General features: G+C 43.0%; 1 protein-coding gene across 1 annotated transcript in view; it reads right to left on the reverse strand.

Annotated features, from left to right (window-relative positions):
- LOC126234982 (xaa-Pro aminopeptidase ApepP-like) overlaps positions 1-13,971 on the reverse strand; it is a 241,482-nt gene that overhangs the window by 22,655 nt on the left and 204,856 nt on the right. The window contains exon 11 of the mRNA XM_049943721.1: positions 13,890-13,931. Coding sequence (XP_049799678.1) covers positions 13,890-13,931 — 42 coding nt within the window. The remainder of the gene's footprint in view (positions 1-13,889; positions 13,932-13,971) is intronic.

Below are 13,971 nucleotides of genomic sequence, written 5' to 3' on the forward strand. Positions count from 1 at the left end.
GGTCGACAGATACATTTTCCTTTTTGTCTTACAGGAAATCTTTATTCCTTGTGTAATCCATGGTTTTATTATAGACTTCTGTTTAATTTGAGTAACTTTTAGAGGAAAACAGTTTTCAGACATGGTACTGACATTGTTCATGAATGTGTTATATTTTTCATTTATGTCATGAGCACTATAAACATCTTTCCAGCTCATATATTTGAGCAGTTTTCTAAAACACTCAATTTTTGGTTGATTGACTACTCTCCTGTACTCAGATTTAGCAGTCTTCATAATCTGTTTAGAATTTACATCTAAAACAAGGAGCTGCATGTCATGATCTGATAGTCCATTTATAACAGGTCTTATGATATGATTTTGTTCCTTTGATTTGTCTATAAAAATGTTATCAATGGCTGTCCGTGAGGATTTAGTGATCCTATTTGGAAAGTTTACAGTGTGAGTTAGATTGAAAGACAACATTACTAACTGCAGTGAATGTTTACTGGAAGAGTGCATTAGAAAATCTGTATTAAAGTCACCAGCAATCAAAATTTCTTTGTTTCTTCCTGTTAAATAACCCAAAAGAGCTTCTAGATGATCTAAGAATAGATTATAATTTCCTGCAGGTGCTCGGTAAATAGTTATTATTATATAGGATCTTTCTGTTGCACATGCTTCTAGATGCTGCTCTAAACAGAATTTATTAATGCCAATGTTCTTGAATTTATGGCAGTTTTTGATAAATGTGGCAACTCCTCCTCCATCCATATCTACTCTGCAGAAGTAGGAAGCTAGCTTAAATTCTGAAATGTCTAACATATCTATATCAGTGGTCACTTGATGTTCAGAGAGGCAGATTATGTCAATTTGGTTAGATGAATTCATTTCATCGATACAAATGAGTAGTTCATCAACTTTATTTCTAAGTCCCGGAATGTTCTGGTGTAATAAAGATAACTGGTACTGCATACTAATGGGATTGTAACTGCTTTGGCGAAGATGAACTGGCAGTTTCTGATTACTTTCTGTTAAACACTGTTTAAATGGAGGCTGTATGATAAAATCTGACTCCTGTTCATCTGTTTTCTCAAACTGAGTGTGTCTGCCAATCTCTCTTAAAACTTGTTTTCTTTCCCCCTTCCCTATCCTAAAAAAGGCATCCCTCTGACACCTGTGACCACTGGTATTTTACCACTTGTGCCAGTTTCCCCCCTTAAGTTTTCTGCAATCAACCCAGACAGTTTTCCCTTCCCTTTCCTATTGAGGTGAAGGCCATGCCTAGTGTAGTCCCACCTATCAATAGCATCCACAGGAATCAAACCAATATGGGACCCTATATCCATCCTAAGCAGCCACTCCAACTCCAAGTTCACCCTCCCTACGGAAGAGTTCAAATGAGGCCGATCATGGCGTCTCAACACAGACAAAAATCCCACACTCGTTTGCTTCGTTGCTGACGCTATCTTCACCAGGTCACTCTCTATGGAATATTCAGAGTCTCTGCCAATGCTATTTCCCGGACCACCCACTATAACGACAGCATCCTCCTTTGTGAAATCCTTGTATAAAGCACCTACATCCTCTGTTACCTGACCCAGATCTGCACTAGGCTTGAAAAAGTTTGTGACCTGGTACTCTGGACCGAGATTTTCCTGCAGTAGTTGGCCAACACCTCTACCATGGGAACTACCTAACAACAGAACTTTCTTTCTCTTTACAAATTGCCCTACCTTTTTCAAGTCCTTGAAAGCTTGTTGTGCCCTTTCTACAGCTTCAGCTACATGAGGCTCATCCGATTCTGACTGAGGCAACAGGTCAAATCTATTTTCAAGATTTATGACAAAGCTGTCTGATGCTCTCCTTTGCCTGTTCCCCCTATTACCTGTTGCCACTTCCCACCTCTGTTCACCCTTCTCCCTCTTTAACCTGTCCAGATCCTCCCTTGCCTTGTCTAGGTCAGCTTGAAGAGCTGCAATTTTCCCTTCCTGTTCCAATATTTTCCTATCTCCACTGCAGATCCTACAATACCACTCGTGAGCCTCATTTATGTCCCCATTTCCCACGCCACTACATTCGCCCCAATGAAAGAAACTACAGCACCCATCACACCATACCCCGGAACTAACGATCCTACGGCATGTCACACACTTCTCACTCATGTCAAAAACAGAAATCGTATAAGCTGATTTAAGTAGTGACTAAAACGTAAACAAAGGACCCTAGCAACTATTCAGGCAGATATAAATAAATTGTAAGAGTACTGAATAAAAAAAACTGGTGATTAAATACACTCCTGGAAATGGAAAAAAGAACACATTGACACCGGTGTGTCAGACCCACCATACTTGCTCTGGACACTGCGAGAGGGCTGTACAAGCAATGATCACGCGCACGGCACAGCGGACACACCAGGAACCGCGGTGTTGGCCATCGAATGGCGCTAGCTGCGCAGCATTTGTGCACCGCCGCCGTCAGTGTCAGCCAGTTTGCCGTGGCATACGGAGCTCCATCGCAGTCTTTAACACTGGTAGCATGCCGCGACAGTGTGGACGTGAACCGTATGTGCAGTTGACGGACTTTGAGCGAGGGCGTATAGTGGGCATGCGGGAGGCCGGGTGGACGTACCGCCGAATTGCTCAACACGTGGGGCATGAGGTCTCCACAGTACATCGATGTTGTCGCCAGTGGTCGGCGGAAGGTGCACGTGCCCGTCGACCTGGGACCGGACCGCAGCGACGCACGGATGCACGCCAAGACCCTAGGATCCTACGCAGTGCCGTAGGGGACCACACCGCCACTTCCCAGCAAATTAGGGACACTGTTGCTCCTGGGGTATCGGCGAGGACCATTCGCAACCATCTCCATGAAGCTGGGCTACGGTCCCGCACACCGTTATGCCGTCTTCCGCTCACGCCCCAACATCGTGCAGCCCGCCTCCAGTGGTGTCGCGACAGGCATGAATGGAGGGACGAATGGAGGCATGTCGTCTTCAGCGATGAGAGTCACTTCTGCCTTGGTGCCAATGATGGTCGTATGCGTGTTTGGCGCCGTGCAGGTGAGCGCCACAATCAGGACTGCATACGACCGAGGCACACAGGGCCAACACCCGGCATCATGGTGTGGGGAGCGATCTCCTACACTGGTCGTACACCACTGGTGATCGTCGAGGGGACACTGAATAGTGCACGGTACATCCAAACCGTCATCGAACCCATCGTTCTACCATTCCTAGACCGGCAAGGGAACTTGCTGTTCCAACAGGACAATGCACGTCCGCATGTATCTCGTGCCACCCAACGTGCTCTAGAAGGTGTAAGTCAACTACCCTGGCCAGCAAGATCTCCGGATCTGTCCCCCATTGAGCATGTTTGGGACTGGATGAAGCGTCGTCTCACGCGGTCTGCACGTCCAGCACGAACGCTGGTCCAACTGAGGCGCCAGGTGGAAATGACATGGCAAGCCGTTCCACAGGACTACATCCAGCATCTCTACGATCATCTCCATGGGAGAATAGCAGCCTGCATTGCTGCGAAAGGTGGATATACACTGTACTAGTGCCGACATTGTGCATGCTCTGTTGCCTGTGTCTATGTGCCTGTGGTTCTGTCAGTGTGATCATGTGATGTATCTGACCCCAGGAATGTGTCAATAAAGTTTCCCCTTCCTGGGACAATGAATTCACGGTGTTCTTATTTCAATTTCCAGGAGTGTATAACTCACTGTTTACTTACGATACGCGCGCGTGAAATTAAGCCTAAAATCCGTGCTATAGGCGCGAGAAGGAAAATAAACTTCTTACCCCATTTAATCTTCTTTAACACTTCACTAACACTTCCACTAATGTAACAACACTTATATTATATTTATACCAACTGGAAACTTTTATCTATAAGTTTAATTCACTGCTTACTTACGATTCGCGTGCGTGAAATTAGGCCTAGGATTCGTACTACAGGCGCGAGAAGAAAAATACGCTTCTTACCCCATTTAATCTTATTTTATACTTCACTAACACTTCCACTAATTCAGCAACACTTATATTATATTTATAACACCTGTACATGTTTAAAAATAGCTTAATAACAACGCTTTTTATAATTATTTAGTGCAGCAAATACTCGAAGAGTCCGCGTCGGCGCTGTGTTGTCAACTCTCTTGTCAAGAGGGAATAGCCTTTTTATATCTTTCTAGGTCATGGAGAGATACTGATGGGTTCTGGCACATTGCAGTTGTCTGCTCAGTCCATTTTAGATTGATTTCCATTATTATTGCTAGACTTTGTGCTGAAGGAGAGAAGTTGATATTTGTCCCATTTAGGGTTAAAGATGGTAGGGATTCCTGGCATTTCAAGCTAATGAGCCTAGAGTAACCAACCATTACCCCTTAGAATTTGGTTGGGTTGAACTTTATAACCTGCATCCATTTAGATAGTGCACACAACTTGGTACTGAGATTCTCAATAGCAGCCTTCAGGTTTATTTGTTTTGTACTTAGATACAATTGGAGGTCACCAGTATACATGTGGTATCTGCAGCAGGACAGAACTGATGACACATTATTTACATACAATGAAAAGAGGTCTTAACACCAGAGCCTGGAGGATGCCTGATACTACCTTCCTCCATTGTGACTTTATGGTGATGAACATGATGCATTGTTGGTAAGGCGTCAGATATGAGGGAAACCACTGCACTGCACTTGGCAAAAAATTTTGGCTGCTATGTCTGGCATGTAAAATGTCATATTCGAGAGTGTCAAAGGCTTTGCTGAAGTCTAAGCAGAACATGATAGCTGCCTCTTGTGCCTCCATGGCAAACTTCCAGTCCTCTGTTACCTTTTGTTAAGGCGGGTGTTGTGCTGCAATGTTTACAGAAATCTAATAGTCTTCATCTAGTACGTTGTTTGTAGGCAGGTAGTTTGTTAACTGGTCATGGACTATATATTCTAAGGCCTTGAACAGTGAAGAAGGAATGAAAAGAGGTCAGTAATCAGAGGATACTATGGCAACATCTTCTTCTTCTTTCTTTTTTTTCTGTCATATCTAGTCCTTATTTCCAGGCCTCGGGATAAGTTACCAAAGAACTTTGTGAACTGGAAGATCGTGACAAGTTCCACAGAATGCCCAACAACATTACATCACAGCTTGCAAACTTCTGATCAAAACCACGTGCTTATTAAATGCACCACTGAAAAGTTTTAGTTTGACTGAATGGATCCAGTTAGGAGAGTCAAACTATAAAATGAGGAAGTTATAATACACACAGCAGAAGGCATCCAAGGTTATAGATCAAATCTAAAAACTGGGAAAAAGATCAGTCTTTACATGGGGGAGTGGTCATGGGGTCCCAGACCAAGAAAACGCAAAAGATGCCCCAACCACAACCACCCTGCCCCTGCTCCAGGAGTAAAGCAGAACCTTATATCTAGAAATAAAAACCACTTTCACAGAGGAAACTGAGGACCACTTCAACCATCCATGGATCGTCTGCTAATATTAATATTAAGGAATTGGGAAGACTATACTTAGTACAAAGGGCCAAAAGAAGGGGACATTCCACCAATACATGGGATACCACCAGTCTGGCTCCACAACCACATTGTGGGGGTGGTTTGTTACACAGGAGGAAACAATGGATGAGCCTGGTATGATCAATGCATAGACAACATAAGACAGTGGACTCCTTGTGAGAGGAGCAGAAGGAAGAGCACCAAACTGCAGTTGTCTCCTTGATTGTGCAGAGTTTATTACTGAGAGCAGTAGCGCACCAGATGTCATCCACTTTTGGGCAAAGAGAGATTTGATGTAGATCTACATATCCACAGCTTGAGTCATGAAAGCAAATGGGAGGTAAGTATCAGCTTCTCTAGCCAAATGGTCAGCCAGTTCATTCCCTGGGATACCCACATGACTTGAGACTCAAAGAAAGGCAACTGAACAGGTGGTATGGACATGGGCAGAGGGAAGGTCATGGATAGCAGAGACCACGGGATGATGAGAATAACATCGATTGATCGCCTGCAGGCTGCTCATTGAGTCGGGACATATTAAAACACTATGGCGGGAGGCCTGAATAACAAAATGGAGGGCTCTGGTAATGGCTAGCAGCTCTTCTGTGAACACACTACATGATACCATCAAAAAACGGCATTCTAAGCCAGTAGCTGAAGTGAAAGCATATCCCGCTTTATCTATAATCTTAGAACCATCAATGTAGAAGATGGTAGCATCCTGGAACTCTGCAAGGATGGAATGTACAAGACGCATAGGGGCAACAGAGACCTCACAACCCTGGAATAGGTAGGTCCTAATTCATGGTCTAGGCACCATCCAAAGGGGAGGGGGGGGGGGTGAGAGGAAATACATATGGCGCATTTCAATGAGTGGAGATGGAGTTCCCGACAGAGAGAAATGAGACGCATTCCAACCAGCAGTTCCACCCATGAGCAGCGATCAGGAGGGAGACATACCTTGTTTGTAAAGAGGACAGGGTACATGTGATGGTCAAGAGATCTACAATGGCAATTGCATAAGAAACTAGGAGTTGGCTCCACCATGTTTGTAGACAGGGAATCCCCATTTCTGTGAGGAGACTACGAACGGGACTAGTGCGAAAGGCAAAAATAGCCAGGCACACCCCACAGTGGTGAACAGGTTCAAGTATTTTCAGAGGAGCAGGAGCCCCTGAGTCATAAACCTGACTACCATAATCTAGTCTGGACAAGACCACAGCATGACAAAGATGGAGAAGAGTAGCATGATCTGCACCTCAAGTTGTGTGGGCCAGGAGGTGGAGAGCATTAAGCTTCTGCATCCCTGTAGTCTTAAGGTGGCAAATATGAGGCAGTTATGTCAGCTTTTTATCAAAAATAAGGCCCAAGAAATGGGACTGTGCTGCAAGATCTAGCAACTGGGTGTCTAAATTAAGTTATGGATTGGGGTGTACTGTGGGTTGATGACAAAAATGCATAACCTGCATTTTGGAGGGAAAAACTGGAAGCCATGGGAAACAGCCCACACAGAGGCCCATCGGATCGCACCTTGGAGCCAGCGCTCAGCAGATGGTACTGACTGGGAGCTGCACCAATGCAAAAATTGTCAACATACAACATCTGTGTAACCAAAGGCCCAGCAGAGGTTACAAGCTCATTGATGGCTATGAGGAAGAGTGTGACTCTTAATACAAAATCCTGTGGGATACTATTCTCCACAATCTGAGGGGTGCTGAGTGAACTGACAACTCGAACCAGGAAGAGCTGGTGGGATAAAAACTCATTAATAAAAATCAGAAGGGGACTGTGAAAGCCCCAGTCATGGAGGGTAACTAAAATGTGATCACGCCAAGCCAAGGTGCAAGACAAGGTTCTGGCGGTTAGTAAAAGCCTGACCAATTGCAGTTTACAATCTGAGTAAATGGTCAGTTGGAGATCATCCTTCCCAGAAGCCTTACTGATATGGGGACAAAAGACCCTGAGATTTTAGAACCCAACATAATCAGAAGCTAACCATCCTCTCAAGCAGCTTACAAAGTAGATTTGTCATGCTAATTTAGTGATAGCTGTTGAGAGATGTTGAGTTCTTTCCAGGAATAACTATACTGTTGTTGCCCCTGCATAATGTGCAAGTGTTGGATCATCTGGTTGTGGATGGAATCCGAGCCTGGGGCCGTGTGAGGTGAAGAGGTAAGAGCCTGCTAGAATTCCCATTCAGAGAATGGTTCATTATAGGGTTCAGCTTGATGAGAATTGAAACAGAGCAGGGTCAGTTCAACCTGGTGTTTCTGCCAGAGCAAGGTAGAAGTATAGGAAGAGGACGCCAATACTGTCGCAAAGTGTATCGCAAAGTGTTCTGCAAGGACCAATGGATCAGTACACACAGTACTTTGGAGGATAAGGCCCTGGACAGTTGACTGTCACTGGCAACCTAGAAGGCTGCAGAGCTTGGAACAAACATGAGACCAAGAGGCGTAGATCCCCAGGGAAGAAGCATAGCACTCCCAGCATTCCTTTCTACTCTGCTTAATAAAGTAATTAGCCTTAGCATGGAGACACTTAAAAGTGAGGAGCTTGTCTGTGAAGGGTGTCATTTAAATAGCTGCAGTGCCCGTCAGTGGTCCTGCACAGTGACTACTACATCCTTGGTCCACCACAATATTGTTTGATGTCGAAGAGGACCTGAGGACAGGGAGACAGCAGTGCCAGAAGCATGAACAATAGTGGCAGAGATGCCGTGCACTACCGCACCTATGCAATTCAAGAGAGAGGTGTTGAAGTGTACAGCATATATGTATAAAGGCCAACTGGCCCTGCAAATGCCCAATGTGGGGACCTGTCTGCCTGGCAGTGGCAGAAGAATGATAGAATCACTGTAAAGTGGTCATTGTCACAAAGATCATCATGGAGTGACCAATGTAGGGAAGCCATGAGAGCAGGGCAGGAGATTGTGAGATCAATAGCAGTAAAAGTACCATGAGCAGCACTGAAGTGGGTAGGGGAACTATCATTGAGGAGGCACAAATCAAAGTCTGTAATAAGGGAGGAGATATGAGGGCAGTAGTTGCTTTATTAAGATAGATGGTTCAGCATAAGGAACTGGCCTAGAAGGTAGACATTGCAAATGGTGATTGCCAGAACTGATGCACCCTAACCACTACTGCTTCCAGGTTGGTATGAAGGGGGATCCAGCCGCTAATGACATCAGTACTAATCAAAGTGTAGACCCCTCCAGACACTATCCCAGGCCTGCCACGGTTCCAACAGGACACTCGATAACCATGAAATATTGCAGAGGTCATCACAGAAGAGCATTTTTTGAAGAGCAAGGCAGAACACAGAGTAGGAGTAAACAAGGTGTTGTATTTCCGGTAGGTGACAGAAATATCTGTTGCAATTCCACTGGATTATTGTGTGGTGAGAGTCCAGGTGAGACGTAAAGAAGTCGAGGGGAGGTCATGTCACTTGGTCAGTGGTTGTCAGCAACGAGGATAGGGTGACATCCATAAAAACTGGATCTAATTTGGGCTGAGGAGGAGGGGCTGAAGCCCCCTTGGAATCCAGGAAAGCCTCATCCTTTGACTTGCACTGCTTCTTCTTCTTCTCCCTTGGAGGGCAGGAGGAGACTTCATCAGTAAGAGATTGGGTACAGTGAAGTCAGAATCTGACAGAGAGCAAGTGGCTTTGGTGCTCTCGGAGCGTGGGCCTCTCGTTTGACCCAAGGGTGCAAGCTTCCTATCACAAGAATACCAGGGAGGGGTGTTCCGAGAGGGAGCCCCACCCCTAGCAGGAGCCAAGGAAGGGAATGTCTTCCCTGACTGAGGAGGAGGAGGAGGAGTGGTTCCTGGAGGGGCTGGGATGGGAGCCGCCAAGGGTGAGGAAAGGGAAGGGTGGTAGGATTAGGATCAGGGGGGAGTGTGAGGAGGGGAAGATATAACTGAGGCAAAGGTAGAGGAGAGATTGACAGGGTGAAGTCTGTCAAACTTTTTCTGGGCCTCAATGTAGGTGAGACGGTCAAAGATCTTTATTTTCCGAATTCTTTTTTCCTTCATGTACACTGGACACTCCAGTGAGTGGGGAGAATGGAGATGAGAGCAGTTTACACAGTAAGGCAGTGGGGTGCAAGGTATTCCTACATGAAGATGACAGCCAAATTCACCACAGATGGTAGTGGCATTGTATCGTGAGGACATGTGACTGAACTTGAGGCAACAGAAGCAATGGATGGGAGGTGGAATGTATGGTTTCACTTTGCATCTGTACATTGTTACCTTGACCTTCTGAAGCAGGGTATCCCCCTAAAATGCCAGAATGAAAGTGCTAGTGCGAATTCCACGTCATTCAAGATTAGCTCTAAGTTCATCATGGGACTGGAGGAGAAGGTCGCTATGAAAAATGACGCCCTGTGTCATTGAGTGACTTGTGGGGAATGATAGTCCAGGGATGTCTCCTAAACAGTTGCAGGCACAGAGGGAGGCTGATTGACTGACAGAAGTTGTCTTTATATGGAGACAGCCAGATCTCATCTTGCTTAATGACTCAACTTCACTGAACTTGTCCTCAATATGTTCCACAAAGAAAAGAGGTTTGGTGGCAGTAAAAGTCTCCCCATCAGTCCTGGTACAAACTAGAAACTGTGGAAAGGGCATTGCCTCAAGCCAGTGGGCCTGGCCCTCCTCCTAGGGGGCAGCCAAGGAGGGTAAGACCGGGAAGGCAGAAACAGGAACTGAGACAGAACTCAGTTGAGGAAGTGATGCAGTTGCAGAAGAGTGGCCAGAGAGTTTAACACATTTTATGTGCCAAATGTCTGCCCTAGTACAGCAGTGGCTGCCTGGCAGGATGGTCATTTCCTGGAGTTCCAATTCCCTGAAAAGATGTGCAACCATTCCTAGGCTTGCACAATGTGTTCACAATGCAGGTACCAGGAAAAGGGAGAGCCAAAAACGACAGGGAGGGAATTCTTCCCCATCTGACTCACACTACAGGTTTCAGGTTTAGAGATGGAGGTCAACCCCTGAGGGAGGCCAAAAAATAAAAGCCAAAAAGGAGGATAAAACTTAATCAATCAAAACTGTAAGAGGAAGCAAAGTCATGAGGATAGCCAGGTCAACACAAAGAAGAACACCAAGAGAGGGAAAGGAAGAGGCAAAGCGAAAGGAACAAGGACAGGGAAGGAGAAGGAGAAGGAGAAGGAGAAGGAAGGGGAAGATAAAGCAGCCCGGAAAAGCATAAAGGCTGCAACAGGTTGGGGACACATGCGCACCACACACATAGCAACAAAAGAGCTGTGGTTCCCCTGGGTGGGGGGGAAAGTTTAGGTTTTTAGATCCCAAAGGAAGAATAAACAGTAGAAACTGCAATGGAATGTTAAAGGTTGCAAAAATGATGCTGTCTGATGTCTGGCAAATTAATTATTAAATGAGTGGAAGTTCTATAGTTTGAAAAAGATGACCCATCTTTATATAATAAAGGTATTGACAGTTATTGGCAGCAATACATTTCAAAAACAGGCTCATCATCCACAGAGTTAAAGTACCCAAATGTTTCAAAACTTGTCAAGATTTTGCCTACATTTTCCCATGCTAATGCAGACATAGAGGTGTTCCATTTTAAAGCACACACATTACTATAAGACAAGGCAGGAATGATTGAAAGATTTGTAAATAATGTTTTGACTGTGGGGGGTGCTCTGGCACAATATACCCATTTACCTTCTGTGCCCACTGACTGACAGTTCATTATGTATGGAGAGCAAGCACTTGCAAATTATGCTGCTTACAAGGGATAATGTGAAAATGAAAGCGAACCTGAATTAGAAGAAAAGCAAAAGTAGACACACAACAGAACGTATCTTGAACAGGAGATTAAAAAGATGAATAACATGGAAAAATCAGTTGACTACCAGGTAGCTGCTCTGAAAGAAAATAAAAAGGAACTCCAACTATCTAATGAGGCATGAAAAGAGCTTCTCCCTCAAGTTTCAGATAAACTGAAGAAAACACTTGAAGAAAATGATTTACAGGCAGCAACATTGGCCCAGAGTACGCTTGAGGATGCACAAATCATGAAAGTAGAAGAATGAGCGAAACACAGGGAGTTGGAAACAAATCAAAAAACTCTTGAGAAAAGAAAACTAGTATGATTATTTAACTTTTTCTAAGATTCCTAAGAAACAATAATCCAACAATATTTCGTTGATCTTTTTTCAGTATTGTTAAAATAAAAATGTGATGGAGATTTTGTTTGTGAATTACGATTACCAATACCGAATTACCAATGTACCTGCATACCAGTGCATTAATAAATTTGTATGAGGAAGTTTATTATGGTATTAACTGGCCCTTTTGACAAAGAATATCAAAAATGAAAATAATTCATCCATGCCATATTTTTTGTGGAAATAATTTGTCAATTTTAATCACTTTCTTAAAAGGTCTTATCACCTTTTTCGAATATTTTGTCATCTCTCTCACCTTCTTCAACTACCATCATGGCTCCTCACCCTGAATGATATGATTTTGTGGATACATTCAGTGGTATATGTGCATACTATCTGCACAATATGTTGCAAATATAATTAGTATTAAAGAAGTAATACATTAAAATGTCACATCTGATAATGAAGTCTTACTGCATGACAGTAAAAATATAGTAAGTGATAGAATTTTTTTTCTTTTTATCATTTTGTGTGAAGTGTCAGTGAGAAAAAGTTTTCTATGGTTTTGAAATTACTGTATAGAGTTTGTTGGAAGTTGCTAAGTGCTCCATTCTTAAATCTGGATGCATACAGTCTTGGTGTCTATTTGTGGTGACTTAGGCCATCTCAAAACATATACAGAGTTTCTGTCTGTAATATTTGTCTCATTGCATTACATCTTTAACACAAGATTATACATCATGTTGAGTGGATTATAGCCAATTTTTAAATTTCCTCAGTAATTATGTGCAATAATGAAAATCAGGTTTTTGTTGCCCACTGGAATCTGTTAGATAGGTAACTTGCAACAGAGATAGGACACGAATGCTCATTTGAACCTAAAAGTCTAGTAAACATGGGCTGCAAAATGCACAGCTTGAAAGCTATGAGCAATTCTTCATCTTTGGTAATGTCAAACAGACCTCTCATACTGCAAGCTCTTTATATAGTATATTTTGGGAGGAGGTAATATGGACCAAAACAAGAAAAAAATTGTCTAGTTAACATGGGTTTCAAAAATACGTACCTTCAGAGCTATGAGCACTTACTCACTATAAGAGATGTTTTTCACAGTAGTGAAGATAAATGAGTCCTCATAACTCTTAAGGTTTGCACTTTAGAGCCCTTGTTTGTTTGACATTTTTTTCTCTTTTTGGTCCATACTATCAGTTCCCAAAACATTGGAAGTAAAAAGTTTGTAGTATGAAATATTTGTTCCACAGTATCAAAGAAGTGCTCATAGCTCTTAAAGTGTGCATTTTAGAGCTCACATTTATTACACTTTCTTCCTTTGAATGATCATTCCTGTCATATCCTTGAATACTGACCATTTCTCCTGAGACACCCAGTAAATATGCAAGATCAAGAATCTCAGGAGCATGATTAATATCAGTCACAAGAATGCTGAACAGAGATCAGAAAAAGAATTCATGCATTTATTTCTTAGCTGCTAAGTCAACTTTATAATATAGGTTTGTGATACTTTCTCTCCAAAGGGCAACTAAAAGTATAATTTTGTTATCTCTTAACATGAGTGCATGGTGGAAGAGAGAACAATGTTAGTTATACCATGCTGAATGATTGTCGCTCACATCATCTAACAGACATATTACGATAAGGAAGGAATCATATCTTATGACAAATGTTGGTGATGAAAACGTTTTCTGAGTGCCTTGTGTAAAATTAGTGACTTCTCTCTTCCCTTGTTGGGAAACAGAATTTCAGCAGCAAAGGCATTTGGGGACAATCATTCAGTGAGTAAGTCCAGAATTATGGTATTGGTAAAGCAACATGCTTCAACAGTACTACTTGATACAAACTGGAACCACCCCCATCTTTTTATGCTCACAACATACAGATAACACTGTTTCGAGAGGCTCCCTTGCTCATGAAATCTGGAGACTTCTGAATTGTTCTTGTAGATATATTAGGAAGGAATAGTAACCCATAAACATATGTACACTAAAATAAAATGGGGTTCAGTGTTGTAAAGTGGTCTATGCTGTCATAACAGCTAATAAAACCATCACAATTACATGAAATGATTTGTGATGTCCATGCTCCATATCTGCTATTGTCAAATTTAATAAGGAAATGTTGGGTCCAGTAATAATTTGGACACCGTGAAATACATCTCTTCATGAACAGTTTGTCAACCATTTTTAAGTATGATCCATCTCTCTTCTTGTAAAATTATCTTATGCAAATGACTACACACCTTGTGAGCCAAAGAAGTTCTCATGGTACGTAGTGTTGAAAGCTGTAAATAAAACTGATTGTTAGAAGAATGTAAATGTCCT

This window comes from Schistocerca nitens, chromosome 2, assembly GCF_023898315.1.
Source record: "Schistocerca nitens isolate TAMUIC-IGC-003100 chromosome 2, iqSchNite1.1, whole genome shotgun sequence".
NCBI classification, from domain to species: domain Eukaryota; kingdom Metazoa; phylum Arthropoda; class Insecta; order Orthoptera; family Acrididae; genus Schistocerca; species Schistocerca nitens.